The sequence below is a fragment of the Amblyomma maculatum genome, chromosome 3 (genome assembly GCF_055883805.1).
Source record: "Amblyomma maculatum isolate TAMU_Amacu chromosome 3, ASM5588380v1, whole genome shotgun sequence".
Lineage (NCBI taxonomy): Eukaryota > Metazoa > Arthropoda > Arachnida > Ixodida > Ixodidae > Amblyomma > Amblyomma maculatum.
The window spans coordinates 198,037,273-198,056,515 of record NC_139346.1 but is presented as its reverse complement, the minus strand read 5'-3'; the positions used below and the strand labels follow the sequence as shown (position 1 = coordinate 198,056,515).

Genomic DNA, 19,243 nt, shown 5'->3' with positions numbered 1-19,243 from the left:
CAGCAGTGTGCATTCTCAGCATACCTTGGCAATACAATACAGATAATATGTATATCATGATATCATAGATATATCATGAGATAATAGAAGAGTGCCTATGCGTTTAAAGGTTGCAATCCAAGCAGAGCACAAATTATCTGGCAAGCTTTTCTTCTAAACACACCACATCATATGTTTTCCCCGTATGTATAATCTGAACGCCAGAGACTCAAAGCAACGGAACGATACTTTGTCCCATACTGTAGCACACACAAAAACGAACATACATCGTGTAGGGAACATAATACATAAATGCTAGTTAATTCAGCCTTCAACGGACAAGTGAAAATATTTGAATTGACCGAAAGTTCGAATTATCAAATGAGCCTGAAAATACGTGCGAAAACCGTTGCCATCACAGTAATTTTATTTAATGGAAATCTACATGATGGCTGTCAACATTTATGATGAAACCCAAGTGTGAACGATGATTTTTCCTGGGTTAGCCAAGTGGTTTATTTTATTCACCCCATCGGGAACGCTGAAGAAAAGTGCTCCAAAATTTTAAACACCTTGGCCATCCTTTTTGCAGTTGGTGTGACGCAGTAGCAGCAGCAGCATCTCTTCATAAAACAACCCTGTTGGGTTTTGAGGATGCTTCATCATAAAATCAAAACGTCAAAGAATAGTGCTGTACTGGAAGTGAAATGTGTATGAACGAGAGGAAGATATGCGTAGGCATTAGAACAGTGTGACGCCATTTCAGAATGAAAACAAATGAACAGTGATCTACCAAGCTGCGTCCGAAACTGTGCGACTGGCTGATGCACGCGCCTGATCGCAGCCACAGGATGGCATGACGTTGGGAAAACCAAAACCGAAACGATACAATTAGTATATTTAGGAAATCCTATCATCTTCATGCCTGCAACAGCATGCACAAAATATATGGCCACCACCATTCTACATGAATGAGGTTCGGGGAAGCCTATGTTGGTGATCGCTGGCTGCACAGGCCACACTACAATGCGATCAGCCATCTAAATAAGCTATGGCCAAGCCCACCTAAGTCCGAATTCACGAACATCCAGCACCATTGACTTACATGGGCGCGGGGTCAAATTAATGAGATTTCACTGTACACATAATGTGTGTTGACAAGTCCCATGCTAGTGCATAAATAAATAAAAATAATTTTTTTTTCTTTTATTAATAATGCAAGTATAAGTGCACAGACTAGATGAGTGAAATGGCAACATCTAAAAGCATCGCTATTGCCTGACATGAACAGTGATGAGTATGTACAGAGATGATTACAAAATCTGTGGTTGTTCAGCGGCATCATTTTCTTTCTGTGGCTTTGAAACAAAGTTGCGAAAGACAAAGGTGATGCTGTCTTCTGCAGCTGCCAGGTGAGGATCCTAAAGAAAATACACATGAAATGTAGGGGAAAGAAAGCAACAAACAAAAGCTTTAAGGTATGTGTTAACAACTTACATATACAGCATTTTTCTGCTTTTCCTGTAAGGAGGTGTTTTTTGCTTAAAATTAAAGCCAGAAAACATGGCCACAATTCACGCGGGCCACGGGTCACATCAGTCCTGTGACAGCTGTGACCCATCCTTGAACTTAGACAGAAGATATCATTCTGACATTCCTCCAGTTAACCAATCTAAATGCTGTACTATTTCTCGAGACCCTGTTTCGGTAAATGCTTTTTCTTTTCTGCTGCTATAGTTTGTTTCCCAATAACAAAACTATTTATTATTTAGGGTTAGCTATTTCCTCGTATATATCGAACAACATTGCATAATAAGGCATTCCAACTCAAGATGATAGTACATCTCTCAATTGATAATGGCCGTGCAAAACGCAGGACAAGAAGTGAAGCAGAAGCATGTATCATCTACTAATTAATACCGCCCCCTATTAGTTAATTGCACTGTTATTCCTCACCATACCTGCATTAATGCAAGGCTCTACTGTACAAGTAGTACCTGTGAGGCAGGAAACAGAGACTACCCAATATAAACAAAATCGGTCCTCATCACTGCATCAAATTTCAGAAGTAACCATGCACTAAGCTGATTTCACAAACTGAAAAACTACTGTGCAGACAGAGAGGGGTAATGTTTGAACTGCTTAGGAACTGATTGATAGCTGAATACCAGTCAGATACCAGTCAGATGCTGCGACTTGCTTTTGGTAATATGTGTCTACTTATGGTCTGGTTTCCTGAAGACTCAGCCAAAAGCTGGCATGATGCAGGATGTCAGGGCCCTCTCCACAATTGCAAGGGCCATCAAAAACTACAGTATGGTCACACCATCACTGAGGCAGCTAGCGCCATCTAGAGAAGCTTCTTGCAACTAAACACACGTAGCCCCAGGTACTCTCAAAGGGATTAGATGTTTCTCCAACCCATACGTGTTGAGCAAAATCTACCCGGACATTCAGCCGGAGTGCAAATGCTGTCAGGAATTGGCAACCTATGACCACATATTATGGAGCTGTAGCATAGCACCGCCACCGGCGGATATTATGCGTGATCCCTCCCTCGAGCAGTGGGAGGCCGTGTTGGCCAGCTCAGACCCGGTCGTCCAGACCAGGGCCATGGAGTGGGCCACCCAGGTCGCCGTCAGCCATGGGTTGATGGCCATCTAACACGGAATCGTCCACACATGCTCTCTGACGAAAATAAAGTTTTTCCATCCAACTCAAAGGGATGTAGATGCAAGCAATTCCATATGATTGTTTTTCCGAGTCACGGTGAATGAAGATAAATTTGACTACGAGCAAAATAATGTCCCCATGAGCATATAAGCCACAATACGAGCCATGGGTTTGGTAAAGCAATTAAATTTACATTGTCAACATATGATATGCACAGTGCAACTGACCTGTGAAACGTGCTCGCTGATCGGAGCCGGAATGTGCTCCCACCGCAGCAGGTCGCTCATGCCAAGTTTCTGGAATGAATCGAGGGGAACGTGTACGGCTTGGGCACAAGGATCCGCAGGAATTGTGCATACACACAGTTCAACGTGTTGCACGAAAGCATGACCAGCATAACCTGTACGTGATTAAAAATTAGAAAACCTGAAAGAAAAGCTGAAGCCATATTTTACTTATTATTAATTAGCATACAGTCCTAATCTACTACGTTACCCAGTTACGAGTCATAGGTTACTGACAAAACGGCCCACTTTAACAAAGCCGTATGCATGCGCCTACGTGGCCTTGGAGTAGTGTGCCTGATTCAGCATCAAAGAGGCCTGGAAGATCCATTCATATTCCACCTTCCCACCACAAACGAGCAATGCCAGGTGGCAGCTCCTACCAACTTTGTGATATCATGTGGTCAGATTATGTGCAGGACAAGACTGTTACTGGCCAACACGTTAAAAAAAAAAACTTCAAATTTGAGTTTGAGACATAACAGTGATATAACAGCGTGAAGTTCTCACTGCAACGTGCAAATTCAAGCGGCTGCTCTGCAATCAGCCTTAAATATTAGTACTGCCATCTATGAATTATTAGCTGGCTTCAGCTTTTTGTGAGCTACACTGCAGTTGCCAACTGCTGGGACCACCGTAGACTGGCTGCAATGCCAATTTTATCTCCAACTGTCCAGGGCCCCGCGTCAAGAAAATTTGACGGTTGACTCAGGCTAAAGAATCAGAGACTCAGGCGATAGGTCTGTGTCATAATATTACTCCCTAAAATGGACAGCGCCTGCTTACATTTCACACAGCACATACTCCTAGTTTATGAACGCCGGTCTGAGCATTGAGACAGGGTTCAGTCAGATAGTATAAAAGGTGTAAATAGAGAGGCTCTGACAGCTACCACTTGCCTTCCTTGCATCATCTCTCCCGCGGCTTTACAAGGACAACCACAGTTCAACACAGCAGACGAATTAGTGAACCAGAGACATGAGAGTCCAAAAGCCCACCATTTGAACTCCACACTACTCATGGCTTACACTCCATCACACTCCTTATCGATGTCACTGGTTCTTCCTTCACCAGCCACGTTACAACGAACCAATTGACATTTGAGACTTGAAATCGAATTATGTAGCAGTGTCCGTTTGAGACGCTGCTACAAGATTTCCCCTTTCATTGTGGCTCTGTTATTGTCTAAGCAGATGCCTGAATCCAGAGTTGCAAAATAATTCACTGATCCTGCAAGAATTATCTTTAGTAATACATCTAGATTTAGATTGAAGGAAGCTCTTTCTCTGCGGAGCTGACTGCTCTCCAGAAGGCCTTTTCATCTCTCGTCATGCTTACCGTCTCACACGTGGCCCATATTGTCATGAAGCGTGCAACAGCTGAAGGGCGCAGATATCCTTCATGTAGTACACCTACTACAACGCAGTGACCGCAACCTAGAGTATTGCCAGAGTCCGGTGTTGCCAAAATATTCTTAGTCAAGAAGCTCCCATCTCTCATAGAATTCGTACTGAATGGGTCCCATGCAACCTCCTTCTGAAACTCATTTGACAAGCCCTATGTCGTCACCGCCTCAAACCATATGCCGGATGCCGCAAACCTCCTTTTGTTCACAAGCAAGTGCTAGCTTTTTTTTTTCTTTTGTAGCCCTCCAATGCAGTCTCACTCATGCAAAGGAGGTTGCACTTAAGAAGATCCAGGTCAGGGTTGGCCCAATCGAAACTGCACTTCCAAGGCTCGTCTCCCTGCCCTAAGTATCCACATATCTATCCAAGGATACTTCATATGAACTTCATATGATCTGAAAACCACTTTTACAGGATGTTTTATTGAACTGTTTCCAAATCGTTATTTTTAAACCCTGTGAGAGATATATCAGTGCACTCTGTGCAGCTGGATTGTACAGCAAAACAGGCATTATGTTTGTGATAGAGCTCAGTAATTAAGCAATAAAATAACTAGAATTAGCTGATTACCTTTTTATTTTTTATTTCAGGGGCCAATATTATACTATGAAAATGAAGGCCGTCGACAGGAAAGCTGAGTCCAGTTTTTAAATCTCCTTTATCGGCAAAGCAGTTTGAAATATTCAACGTCTAAATTACGTATTCTTTGGACATAAAACTGCATCGCTGGGCATGGTATTGTCATGGAAATAACACTTACTGCTTCTACAGCATAAGCCACACCGTTTTAAAAATGTGCGTTGCGGGAAGCCAGCTTTACGACCTAAAAATGTCTTTTTGACGACAAATATTTGTTTCGAACTGCATTGCTGATAAAGAAAATTTGAAAACTGGACCCAGCTTTTCTATTGACAGCTTTCAGTTTCTTAATATAATGTTCGCACCTAAGATCAAAAATAAGAAAGATAATTAATTTTAGTTAATTGGTTAATTACTGAGCAAGCTCTACCATATATATAATGTCCGGCTTGCTGTACAATTTACCTGTACCGACCGCACTGACATATATCTCACAGGGTTTCAAATAACGACTTAAACAGTTAAAAAAAAACTGCACCTTCTTTAATTCGTATAGCGATTTTATGCCCCGAAGCAATAAATACCACTAAAAAAAAAGCAAGACACGCACACTTGAGATGAGAATTTCTGCACGGCAGTGCAAGATGATTTTGAGATGCCACACAAAGTATCTCTTTACGCTGCTCGAAGGTGCTAGGCTAACAGATGGTATGAACCCTGTACCCCTCTTTGCTTCCAGTAGCAAGTATACCTTTCCAATAATGCTGTGAGTGGTAGTGCTTCCCAGCTGAGAAGAACGCTGAGGAAGAGTTTGTGGGGCATCTCTCGGGTGTGCCTGGGTCTCGTCCTCAAGGTAGTCATCCTTGGCAGCACTCCACACTTCGCGTGTGCTGTCACAGTTGCAACCCAGTAGCCTGTGAGTGGAGCTGGTGGTTGCATCATCAAGTGTGAAGAGGTCCTGCAATGTTACGTTGAAAGGGAGGAAATCTGTACTGCTAAGAATTCTAAGAGAACTTGATAAGAATTCGGTGACTGACACTTACTGCCTCTGCGTTCAGAGAGTCCGAACGAATACGAAAGGGAACTGTCAGTTTGTCCATTACAAGCTAATTCTGTTCTTACTTATGTAGTGAAGTTGAAAACGTCACAGGAGCATTGCTTATTGAAGAAAAGTTTTTCACACCAAAGATAAAGCTTGGCTTTCATTCCTTGCTTGTGAAGTACTCAGCTGAACGCATAAAATATGTTCCGTTTCATATTTGTAGCTTCCTTCACACACCGTGTGAATATCTGATGGCTGAAGTGTGCATCAATGGTTACACGACAGTTGGTTACAAGGTGTTTCAATATCCAGTGCAGCCTCACATCCACAAGCTGGCTTGACCAACCAAAGCCTGCACAGTTTAATCCATATGTGTACTTACTTTTGTAGGTACTTTTGTAGTTTTGTAGCAATTACTTTTGTAGTTAGTACAAATTTAAAGGCAAAATAACTGTAGGAAAGTGCTGGTTATGCTCCCTTTGAGATGGCAGCCCACAGGCATCCAGGCTAAAGTGAGGTTCTAAAAGAAGTTACCTCAACACGGATACAAAATGGTCTCCTGATTTCCAAAAACGGCACTGCACTTGAATTTCATTCAAGCACTACAAATACACAATTTAGGGCTTTGTTTCTGCATCAAAACAAGACGGCAATGCACAGCAGCAAGCGGAACTGCTTTGACAAACTAAGATATTTAAAAACAGACCTTCCACCTTTGTTTTCTGGAGAGTGCGAATGAAAAAAATGCTGAGAATTTGAAGAGAAGCTCTCAACAAAGCAGCCTGTTTGAGCTGTTTCAATATAAAAATCTGCCATCTTTATACCTCTGCATGCACTAACTTTACTTCTTTTACTGCACTTATTTTAAGCAGAGCAACTCTCCCTTCACTCTGCACACTATACAAGACTGTGTAGCAATGGTTAGATGGCATTCTCGAGGCATTGCAGATGAAGCTATGTGATGTTAAGAAGATAGTGAGAGACCGGAAAGCGTGGCGTGACATGGTCCATAGGGTCACGAAGAGTCGGACACGACTGAACGCCTGAACTGAACTGAGTTTTATGACCAGACAACAGATCGACTTGAGTGGCATATAACACTGAATTTCTCCCTTAGCAATGAAGAAAGAATGACGCAAAAAAATGTTAGCTGAGCAATTCACGTTGCAAATCACTGTACATTGTCAAATTTCACCACCTGAAATGCTCTCGAGATTAGTACACTTTGAATGGTTACTCTGCAAACTGATATAACAGGATTCCCTTTGTGAGCTGCCAGGAAGGTTGCAGCAAAATCTCTCACACAAGTTAGATTTACCTCTTAACTTTGACAAGCCGTGAATGAAGCAGAAACTAAGGTTTATTCAAATTATTGTAGCCAATTAATTAGAGACGAAAGACTGAGACATGCCGACCAGTCTCATGAGAAAAGCCCATATTTCGATGCCGACTTGGTACCTTCTTCAGGGATGACTGGGTGAAAGCAAGAGATAGACTTTTTTAAACTTCACTGCTACTGTTCTGGGAAAGGGTGTCGCCAGCATATCAGAAACACAAGTTGAGGACTGAGCAATGGATCATCAAGAGCAACAAGGGATGGATTTCGAGACTTTGCAGAGACCACACGCTGATGAAAGGGGATAGTGGGGTCTGCTCATATGTTCGTTTAAAGTCGACACACATGCAAAAAAAGTCAAGCCAGGAAGACATTGAGTGTTTCGCTTTTTTGGTGACAAATATGGCACTCTTAAGCCTGTGTTTTCGCTCATTGGCAAGCTAATACCTATCATCCTTTCAGCCCAAGAGGCAAGGTGATGGGTAGACAACCGGAAGTCATTAAGCTTCTGCACTTCGGGCATGCCACTGTGACAAAGAACTATCATATTGAGTCTACAAGAAGGAATGCAGAAGAAAACCTACAGCACGCTAACATACTGATAGTATTTGCACACCCTGCACACAACAAAGTTCATAAAGTTAACAGGCATTTTATAGAAACACTACAATGTTTCATCATGAGCACATATGAGTACCAACTTGCTGCTCTAGCATTTCTGTTGATCAGTATGTCCCTCAAAGCAGACAAGAGTGCCCTCACCCTGAGATCCTCAAGAGAGAACTTGACCCTCTTGCCATCCTTCTTCTTGTTCTCCAACACAGCTCCACTGAGGTCCTGCTTTGTCACCTGCCGCTGGAATATCTTCTCCTCTATGGTGCCCTGTCATGAAAAAGGGCCAGCACAAAACGCCAACGGATAAAGCTTAAAAATTACGATGCCCATTATGACCACTATACATAACACAGCAGTAGCACATGCGCTGGAGAACATTTCGACATCTTTTTTCTCCTTCTGACATGTTTGTTGTCAATTTCGCCACGAGTTCTATTTTATTCCTTAAGTTAGGTTAAGTTAATGACACGTATGACCGCGGCACTTGACAAACTGCTTTAACATGGTGCATTTTCTTTTGGTAATATTGTTACGCTCGAAGGCCTTCACGAAGATCAAGGTGTCAGGGTGTCAGAGATGCCTTACAATATTATCCCTTCCAGACTAACCGTCGTCAGCAGCCGATAGATGAAGACGTGGCGAGACTGTCCGTCCCTCCAGACGCGAGCCATCGCCTGGAGGTCGTTGGCAGGGTTCCAGTCAATGTCGAAGAGCACGATACGGCTAGCACCAACCAGATTCAACCCCACGCCACCTGCCTTGCAGCTCAGCAGGAACACGACTGAAAGTTTCAGAAAACACGACCAAATGAACTCTAACTCAGTTTTCTCCTTTTACACTGGGACCACATGCTCAATCACAATGTGGAATTAAACTACCTGTGGTGAATCGATGACTCTGGCATTTGGCTACTAATCTCAAGGGAGCAGGTTTGATTCCAAAGAAGGCAGCCGCATTTCAATGGAGATGAAATACAAAAGCACCTGCGTGCTGTGTGATGTCCAAAGGACCCCAGGGCGTCCAAATTACTTCAGAGCCCTCCACTGTGGTTTGGCTTGGTTTGGTTTATGAGTTTAAAGTCCCATAGTAACCTTACTGTGCATTGACATCACACAGCACATGAGTGCCTTGCTTTCTGCCTCTATAAAAAAAGCGGTCGCCACAGCCAGGATTCGATCGCACATCCTTGGGTACGGCAATTGAGCGCCCTGACCACTGAGCCACTGCAGCGAGGCCCCTCCCCTGTGACGTCTCTCACAGCTCATACATTGCTTTGGAACATTATCCCATAATTTGAAATTTATCATTTATATTTTACAATGTGGATTGCAATCATTTTTAACGACAACAACCAACCTAAAAGCAACTTCTACCGCAACACAGTTTTGGGCCCCTGAGCCCTTAAGCCCACTGCCATCAAAATTACTATGCATCAAAACCCATACGAACATTTTTGCTCATATTTTCACATTTGCACGTGCTTGCAAGACACATAGCACTACCACAGAAGCTTATCAGACACTTGTGTTTTTTTAAAAGCAATGTCCACTGACTGTCTAAACTGTTGCATGCGCTCAAGAAGTGGGGAAAAGAGCTTGATTTAGCTTTCGCAATAACATATTCAACAAGCCTCAACATTATCATGAAACAAAGGTCCCAGCAGGCTTCAGACCGACATTGATCTGTGAAGTAAGCAAGATGCAGTGCCACTGCTGTCGCCAGGCTGGACCGACTGGGGGTGAAAAGAAGGCTTAGCGCCTGTAAAAATGCATGGAACCAAAAGACTTCAAAGCAGTTTTCTGATTTCACAGGGTGCCTATGATGTGGTCATACGGTGCAGAGTAACTATGGACGTTGTAGAACACATTGTGAAACTAAAACCTCGTAAATAGAGGCGGAGTATTTTAAAACACCGCGAAACATATGGGGATGCAAGTCGGGAGCAAGGCTCATAAAAACGCGCAAGGAAAGCTTACCAACATAATTTTCCGGTTTCGGGGAGCACCAATAAACACGGCAGATGGTTAGATTTTGCCAGGCGTTTTGAAGAAAATGTGTGACAAAGTAAGCTACGTCATTTTCAAGGTAATCTATTTTAATTTGTCTCTATAAATGTGCCTTGGAAAGACCGACAGACCCATGAAAAACTATCTATCCGCTGGGTATTTCTCGCAATCGCTACAGCTTCACATGTTGTCTGCATGCTGCCGCGCGGGCTACATTCACTCTTAAATACTGTCATTCAAATGACGCAAACGTTTCAGCTGAAAGCAGTCTGCACGCAGCATGATCAAATGGCGCACAGCAGCAGACGACTAAAATGCCCCATCTGCTCACACGTCTCTTTCACGATTGTCGGCGTCGTCCGTAGTACAATAAAGCGTCATCTGCGCTGCAGTCTGTTACAGTGGGCCGTTCTCTTTCGTTCCCTTGCCATGACAAGAAGGGTTTTTCGAATGTAGTTTTTTTAGGCTGCACTCCTTGAACAACAGCTGTTAATAAGCAAATTCAGTGCATATGGCAGCATACCAGGCTACAAAAGAAGCCTGCAGGATTCGATGAAACAAAGCAGATAACGAGCCTGTCGGCGGTATGTATGGCTTCACAACACATACATTTAGCGGCGTTTCAAGTATAAATTCCCATTGGAATGGCGTGGCATACTTTGTCCCACATTTCTTCAAAACTCTCGCCAAGGTTTAACGACCGGCCAACGTGCTCTGCGAAAAGAGACAACTGTTGCGGTATGTAGTGTTTGCACCTGTTTCTATGGGTCACCATCTCAACCCGCACCCCCATACGTTTCGCGGTGTTTTAAAAACAATGCACCTCTTAAATGGCTCTTCAAGGTTTCATAACATGCTCTAGAATGTTCATGGCTACTGAGTACCAAAAAAGGACATCATAGGTGTTCCGTGAAATCCGAAAACTGCTCTGAAAACTTTCGCTTCCATGTATTCCAATGGGTCCTAAGACTACTTTCTACCCTCAGTCTGCTGCCACGTCGCGAGTGCCCCCTTTGTAAACACAGTCTTGGTCTATATAAAACTAACAGTTAGAGGCCATCACATCACTCCCAACGTGTACACCAGCGTAAAAGGTAATCATAATTGATATGGTATCTTTCAGTTACTTTTGTGGAAAGCATGTGGTATCCCCCTTTCTAAACCTCACAGCTCAAAAACAGCCATGCATACAGGAGTTGGAGTGTGGTGAGTTGAATCGCTCCACAATCTCCATCCGCTGCGTTGATGAAGTGGATCCATCCAGCCTCAAAAAAGGATAGCCATTCTGCACACAGTGGTCTTGAAGAATATCCAATGTCTGGAAAAAAAAAAAAAAAAGACACAAAAAAAGGTTGTGAATAATTTAACTGCCAAAAGTAGCCTAATGCTTTACAGAATGCAGGTACCACCACCTCCTGTTATGAAGTGAAAGTTGGCTCTACCATACCCAATTATGTTTCTGTAAGAACTCCAGCTATTGTGCTCCTTTGTCACAGTTGTATGTAGCCTAACGGAATGTAAAAATTTTTTCTCCTAAGCGACCGCCCTGGCTCTGTCATTAGAACGGCTTCTCAACGCTACCCTGTTTGCACCGTAGTTACACATGAATACGTTTTGTATGTGGTGTACTGGTATGTGGTATCTCCATACTGAACATACTAAGTCACACTAATCACTTTTATGCTTCCAGCATGAAACCAGATGAGAGCTTTTATACTGGACCACATTAAAACTCCTCAGAGGCAGTTGAAGGGCTACTACTCTCAGAGGTACAAGTGACAAGAAGTCAGCGACCACCATGAATACAGGAAAGATTGTAAAAGCAAGAGGAAGCAAGGAAAGCATTACAAGTATGCCAATAAACTTTTGCTGTCACAGGCAGACACCGGCACCAGAAATACCACTGTCTAAACTGAAAGTATTCCAGAAAGCATTGAAGCATATTAAGTAGTGTTGAGTACAAAGATACCTTTTTTTACTGATCATAAACATGAATGTGAATGGAACAAGAACACAAAACTTTTACTGCTAATGTCATTGTGATGTCAGCTTTTCAATTATAATCACTCTGGATGCTAGTATTTGTTGCTCTACCAACAATCACTCTACCAAGAAAGAAAAGACACTGATCTGTTGCATAGCACATACAATGAGTTTTAGTGCGATATGAGGTTGTAGTGCTACATTCATTCTGAAGCAGCAGCATTTTATTTACGCTTCCCTTGTAGTGCAAAAAAAGAAATTAGTACAATAATTCTGTCATGAATTTCGCTTGTGTTTAGTATCACCTTTGTAAAGTTAGAGACCAGGACTATTCGTTCCCGGGGTGAAGAACTCCAGAGGGAACGAAGAATGGCTGCCAGAACCATGAGTTTGCCAGAACTCGCCTCGAGGTCTGTGCATTCCAATGACTCAAAGTCCGATGAAAGGCTTTGGTGGGCCTCAGCACGCAACAAGGCCTGCAAAGTCAAGGCAGCGATTATCAGGAAGAGAAATGTAACTAGTCTAACCAGGAAATAATAGCTAAGATAAGGATAAAATGGTCAAGTACAGCAACTGCATGATAGGCTGCCAAAGCTGTAACTGCATGCACCAGAGAACCTGATGATGTAGCCACTGGCATCATCGCATCATCACATTGCGGTGGCAGCATTCAGGCTAGCGTAGAAGTCAAGAATACATTTTCATTTATATATATGTATTTCACATATATTTTCAGGTGGAATCATGTGCACATGATAGCACGAAAGAAGCTGAATTAAAGAAGTTTAAATGAAGAAAGAAGCTGAGCAGTGGTGATGGCCAAGTATGCACTCTGAAGCACTCAGAACCTGAATGGCAGAGTTCTGCCAGCTGGACTCTAAACACTACTCAGAATGTTTGAGATTACTGATACACAACTTCATGAACAGTAATAAATGACACAGAAACAGATTTCGACAGCTTGTTGATAACCAAGGAAAAAAGCACAAGAAGCAATGAAAAAGAAAGTATGTATAACAAAAGTCAATGGCAATATTTGTTCTTTTATCAAAATACCCATCAGCCATATGAACATTGTCCACTCTCATGAAAATGATGGCGTGTTTGACGAATGTTTTATCAAGTGCGTCCAATAACAGCACCTACTCTTCTGCCTTTAACAGCTCTGGGAAGGTAGTTAGAAGCATACATTTCACCATGTCTTTCTCATTTCACTCATGTTGCACAGTAAGCCAGCACCCTCAACTCTAAGCATTCTCAGAGTGAGCACTGGTACTGGTTATGTTCATTTCCATTACACAGATAATCTTAAGGTCCATGTGGTAAGTCACAACATTTGTACCTAGGAATATCCTGGCACAATGGCATGAATTACTGCTATTCCATTTCTCCTATCCCTAGGTATCATTTGAGGTCAGGTCGAAGACAGATTCTGTGATCACATCACAAATCTTGGTCGACGCTTGCAAAAAAAGAACAGGAAATCATAAACATACTGAAGTCATTAATCAAAGGTACTATTCCCGTGCTACAGATACACACCTCGTAAAACCTTGTTGATACGACTTTTAATAAATGCGGGGGGCAAGTGTATTAGCCCAGAAAACATATAATCCGAACTGCCTGATTTTGTAAAAATTGACTGTTGAATGCATCAGGTACAAAAGCATTCACTGCATAAGAGAGATTAGCGACATAATGTATGAAGAACTCCTTTTTTTAGACCTCAAAGATTTCAGTTCGTATTTGCGTTGTCCTAAGCACTGAGGAGATTTAGTAACAAATTCGGTTCGTAGAAGGCAATGACGAGCTGGTATCGCTTCCTTGGTTGCTTACGGATGCTTTGCCCCCTTACGCCATTCACATGTGTAGAAGCCATCGCGATGGCTTACAGTGGTCGCAGTTTTGGCCTGCTCTTATGCAAGCAAATAGTTATAGTTCTCGAATGGTTCACCTCTATGTCCCTGAGGCGCTGCAAAGACGCCACCGCATTTTTCCCCATGAAGTCATGTTGCCGCGGGAACGGACGCCTCGTATTTTGGCTCATTGGCTTTCTTTGATGCTTCGCCCCTTTGCACCTAGGTACCGCAGGAAAGTAACTGTGGCGGGTGCTACTGTTCAATCTTTTGTGTCGCCAGTGCTCGTTAGCACATGTATGGTTGATCGTAAAACGTATTATATGACCACTATTTGTCGACATTTTGAACATAGTAACCGGGGAGGCATGTTATCCGGGAATATATTAACCGGAAGAAAAAAAATTCAACACTATGGTAGATTTTTTATTGCTTGCGATTTTGAGCATATAAAATGGAAAATCGTATGAACCGGGAATGTGTCAATAAGGTTTAACTGTATTACAGACTGCAAGACTGCTGAGCATGAACTGTCTAAAAACATTAGGTTGCTACTGGTAATGATCCACAAAAGATCACTCTTCAACACTCATTTTCCTGTTCCGCTGTTAAAGGACCATGGGGCATCGAGGTACCGCAGGAAAGTAACTGTGGCGGGTGCTACTGTTCAATCTTTTGTGTCGCCAGTGCTCGTTAGCACATGTATGGTTGATCGTAAAACGTATTATATGACCACTATTTGTCGACATTTTGAACATAGTAACCAGGGAGGCATGTTATCCGGGAATATATTAACCGGAAGAAAAAAAATTCAACACTATGGTAGATTTTTTATTGCTTGCGATTTTGAGCATATAAAATGGAAAATCGTATGAACCGGGAATGTGTCAATAAGGTTTGACTGTATTACAGACTGCAAGACTGCTGAGCATGAACTGTCTAAAAACATTAGGTTGCTACTGGTAATGATCCACAAAAGATCACTCTTCAACACTCATTTTCCTGTTCCACTGTTAAAGGGCCATGGGGCATCGTGGGGGAAAGTGATGGCGCTCAATTGGGTTCAAGGTTTGATTAAGGTGAAATGTTTTTGAATCCTAACAGCCATCCAAAGTTTTACTAGGACACGTGGCAAATTAGGCATTACAGCAGGTTACCACCGACAATTGTCAGACCACCTGGTGAAGGTGCCAGCCACCTTCTCAAATTCCAAATGGTGTTAAGGAAAGAAACAGCCCTGTAATGTGCGAGATTGTCACTCCAACACATCAGAAATTTCATTTTAAAGGGTTTTAAAGCTTTTACAGTTTAATGATCATAATGAGTGCATTGTGGGGTTTGATGACCCAAAGAGACACATGAGATATGAGAGGCAACTTAGTGGAGAGCTTTGGTTTAACTTTAGAGTTCCCAAGATGCCCTAATGCATGCTAACAATATACAGCAGATGTCTTGCACAAGCTTTTCAGCATTTTTCCTCCATCGAAATGCAGCCACAGCAGACAGGATTCAATCTTGCGACTTCGGAAACCGCAACCAAACACCAAAGGCATAGAGTCGCTGTGGCAGGTAATTTATCTTTTATGGTAGCGAGTTGGGTTCATATTTATTTATTCATGTTCAAATACAGCAGCTTATAAACCTGAAGGCTCCTCTAAACCTTGCATTTTCTAAGCAAAAAAAAAAAAAAAAAAACTATTTATAGCTACAGTAGAGTATCGTTAGCTTAAACTAGTTTAATTAAAACAACCAATTAATTGAAACTGCACATATTTGGCGCCATCAAAACCAAGAGATCATTTAACAAAGCATTTCAAAATCCACACGTTCAAACAGATTACCAGCCCCTATTCGAGGCTGTAATCAATGGCAGTCAGCTGTACCACTATTTCTCTACATTACACACCTAAAGACCTTACAGTTACGCTTCTGTGTGGCTCTACCGTCCAATATGTATACTCCCTGCTTCATAGGAAACATATGTTACCATACTTTCCATAAGCCTCAAAATGAAAGAGGGCTTTAAGCATTTCTACAAACAAATTGTTGGTTTCACCTCCTAGCTTGTTTCAGTGTTGTCAAATTACATACAAAATTTGCAGAAAGATGCCTCCGAGCCCTTCAACGGCCCCTTGACTAAGCTTGGACATTTTGGATAAAAGAGCATATGTGGTTACAATCATCTTCGCCCATTATTAGAGTAATGTGCACCGGTTAATTGATTGACTGATTGATTAATTGAATGAATGAAAGAATGATGAGCGGCACTAAACGTCAAGCTAAAACATGGTAGCATTCACTCAGTGCTTAAAGTCTGGCTCCATCGAAGGGGGGATCCGAGCACTGGTGGAAAGGAGAAAAAGGAGGGAAAAAGAGAAAGCGGCTGGTTGCCTGTTTTGCAAATAGTTTTATACAAAGGGGAGAAAGCATTATTTTTCTCCATCTCCAGTTCTCGAATACGTGTTAGTGGTTTTTATTAATACTCACTGTGAAACTGTCGAAACGCCATAGAAGATGTCTTCCGATTATACCACTGACAAGAATAAAAATTATTGCCTGCTTTGTATTCATTCATACAGTCCTTATACATTCAAGCTTGAGGGGTCTCGGACCCTTCTTAAATATTACTGGGGGGTTTCAGACCCCCCCAAGACACCCCTTCCCCCCCCCCCCAACTTTAAGCCCTGCTCTCGATTGCTTGAAAGGGAACAGCGCAAACACAGGACGAAGAGAGGAACGAATAACATAGGCGCTGACTTACAACTGAAGTTTATTCAAAAGAAGCACACACATTAAGTGGTCTCGAGGCAAGCTGTCAGCTGAGTCAACGTCAGGGGTGGTGTAAAGGGGCAGAAGAAAGCAATAAAATTAAAGATCTTAAAATCCATAAAAGTTTCAACAAAGAATGATGAGTGATGCGAGAAAAAAAACCAACAGGTGTAGGTGAAGGATGGATAATAGGCATGCAGTGCGGTAAAATGAAGAAAATGGCTAGAACTTTATATAAAAGGATTAAAAAGTGTTCCAAGAAAGATATGATTACTTTTTCAATCAGAGAGGCAGCTGACAGCTTACCTCGAGACTACTTGATGTGTGCGCTTCTTTCAAATAAACTTCAGTTGTAAGTTGGCACTTGTGTTGTTTGTTCCTCTCTTTGCCCTGCGTGTGCGCTTTTCCCTTTCAAGCAACATAAAGCCTTAGAGTCCGGCCACCTTCACTCCGGAGCTGGCACCCTTCTGCAGCAAGCGCCCCAGCTTTGTTTAGACTCACAAATAGTGTGCACTTCCAATTTCTTTCCTTGCTACAGTCTAATGTAAAATGAGGGGAGTATTACAACAGAGTTACATCGTGAACTACTGCATTATGCGATTGTGCGAAGGTAACTGAGTTACATGACGGCATAGCATGTTATTTCAACTACTTGAAATCAGCAATGGTGACCACATTAGGTGCAATGTCAATCCATGTTAAAGAACCCCAGTTGATTGAAACTTCTGAAGTCCTCCATTATGACATCTCTCATGACCTGAGCTGCCTTGGGCTTTAAAATAAAAAATAAATGCCCCTCATGACCAGGCTAATGCAAAATTCCAAGCCAGAAAGTGGTAAATTGCTTTTTGCAAGAGTTAAGAGACACCAAGAGCAATTAGAATTTGACCTGTATGGCCAAGTTACTTTGTTCTAATGACAAAGAAGTAATTCTCACTAAAAACAGAGCTTTTGCAAGCTAGAGAAAAAAAAAAGAAAAGAAACAAGTGCTGCCACCCATGACTGATTTCGTGATTCGTGCATTGACACCAATTTGCTCCCAGAGGCCACAGACTGCACTACCATTTAACACGAAGTTGTGGCCACCCTTCTCTTTCCATAAGGACATCATGAGCGTGAGATCTATACCTGGGATAAGATACCTGGGATAAGATACCAGAGATAAGATACCAGAGATAAGATACCAGAGATAAGGTACCAGAGATAAGATACCAGAGATAAGATACCAGAGATAAGATACCAGAGATAAGATACCAGAGATAAGATACCAGAGATAAGATACCCCAGTCGCCCCCAGTGCCCTTGAAAGTGGAAGTGCAGCGAAGATTCTTACCAAGCCAGAGCCTCCATCTTCATCCTTGTCATCCAAACCCTTGACAGTGATGAGGAGGGGATGGTTACACAATTTTCGAAGAGCCAGGATGCAAGCTAGGTGGCAGTTAGCGTCAGTCGACAGATAGTTACTCAGGCAGGCCCGCACCACATTTGTTTCCAGCAGATTCTGGTAAAGCCTCAGCTGCAGTGGCTGGGGGCGGCAGAACACTACATATTCCACTGGAAAGCAAACCACACAGAAAAAAAAGTGTTGAACTTTAAAAGAAAAGTGCAAAAAAATGAACACATTCCTAGTGCGATGTGATTACAAAAAGCAATGACAAGGAAATAAGATATTTATTTCACGCACTAGTCAGAAGTTAAACCGACCGACCGACCGACCGACCAGTCAATAAATCAATTATTTCAATAAAATGTACAAATTACAAAAAATACTGAAATTAGAAAAGGCCACAGTGTTAAAAATGGCTCCAAAGCCAATACTTCTGAAAACAAGCAGATCAACCATTTCTTGTTTAGTCTGCACAGCTGTATGCAGCAAGCGGGCGATCATTTTATCGAAAGCTCAGCATTTTCAATACCCTTGTCCTCAGTGGGCAAGATTAAAAGTACCAACACACATGTAATCAATCCTCGAGCAATTATAAGCTCTGCAGAACGATTATGTATATATAAAAAAGCATCCTTGCTTACACCTTGTACGATGAGGTTTCAAAACCCATGTAGCCAGAGGAAATAAAGACTCAGAGACAAGGAAACAAGGTGGTATGGTGATAAGTATTGAAAAAACTGCGGTCACTTTTTGTCCATTTATAGCACTACATTAGCATTTTATGTCTCTTCTATAAGAAAGTCAATGCAGCCAAGCCATTCCTCCTTTCCCTTAAAACCTTGCATTGCATGTAGAGATAACTTCACAACCAACTACGAAACACATGTTCTCAGTTAACTTTGAAACGATTGCTGCAATACCATCTTCTCCGTCACAAGTTGTGGTCTTTTGCGATTTCTTATGCATATGCTGTGTACCTGCACTTTTATGTCCCATATAACCACACTTACCCAATGCTTCATGCAGGAGCCTGCAAGGTATTCCAAATAAGTTAATAATTAACTAGAATGTGAGGCACAAAGGCAAATGCCTACCTTTGCCTGGAAGGTAGCTCTGAATGACATCTTGTGTCCGCCGGAGAATGAACGGCGCAGTGACCTCCATGAGCTCATCGGCACGTGCCTGGCCCAGTTCTTTCTCCTCTTCAGATGCGTGTGGAAGCTGAGACCTCAGGATGGGCTCCTCGTAGAGGCGTCGAAAGCTGGATGCCTTGCCTGCACCCGTTACAAAAGATTACTTTCTCTCTTAAATTGTGTAGGAGCGCGCGG

At 42.3% G+C, this 19,243-nt stretch overlaps 1 protein-coding gene across 2 annotated transcripts in view; it reads right to left on the bottom strand.

Annotated features, from left to right (window-relative positions):
- Positions 1 to 355: 355 nt before the first annotated feature.
- The window catches only part of LOC146197383 (DNA repair and recombination protein RAD54B-like), a 33,617-nt gene continuing 14,729 nt past the window's right edge, over positions 356 to 19,243 (bottom strand). Inside the window, exons 15-23 of one of the 2 annotated variants that reach the window (XM_084599194.1) lie at positions 19,010 to 19,189; positions 17,862 to 18,082; positions 12,209 to 12,379; positions 11,112 to 11,238; positions 8,523 to 8,695; positions 8,062 to 8,181; positions 5,673 to 5,879; positions 2,880 to 2,948; positions 356 to 1,400 (exon numbers count right to left, since the gene is read on the bottom strand). In XM_084599194.1, coding sequence (XP_084455320.1) covers positions 1,293 to 1,400; positions 2,880 to 2,948; positions 5,673 to 5,879; positions 8,062 to 8,181; positions 8,523 to 8,695; positions 11,112 to 11,238; positions 12,209 to 12,379; positions 17,862 to 18,082; positions 19,010 to 19,189 — 1,376 coding nt within the window. In that variant the 3' untranslated portion in view covers positions 356 to 1,292. The remainder of the gene's footprint in view (positions 1,401 to 2,879; positions 2,949 to 5,672; positions 5,880 to 8,061; positions 8,182 to 8,522; positions 8,696 to 11,111; positions 11,239 to 12,208; positions 12,380 to 17,861; positions 18,083 to 19,009; positions 19,190 to 19,243) is intronic. The other variant, XM_084599193.1, reaches the window with a different exon arrangement.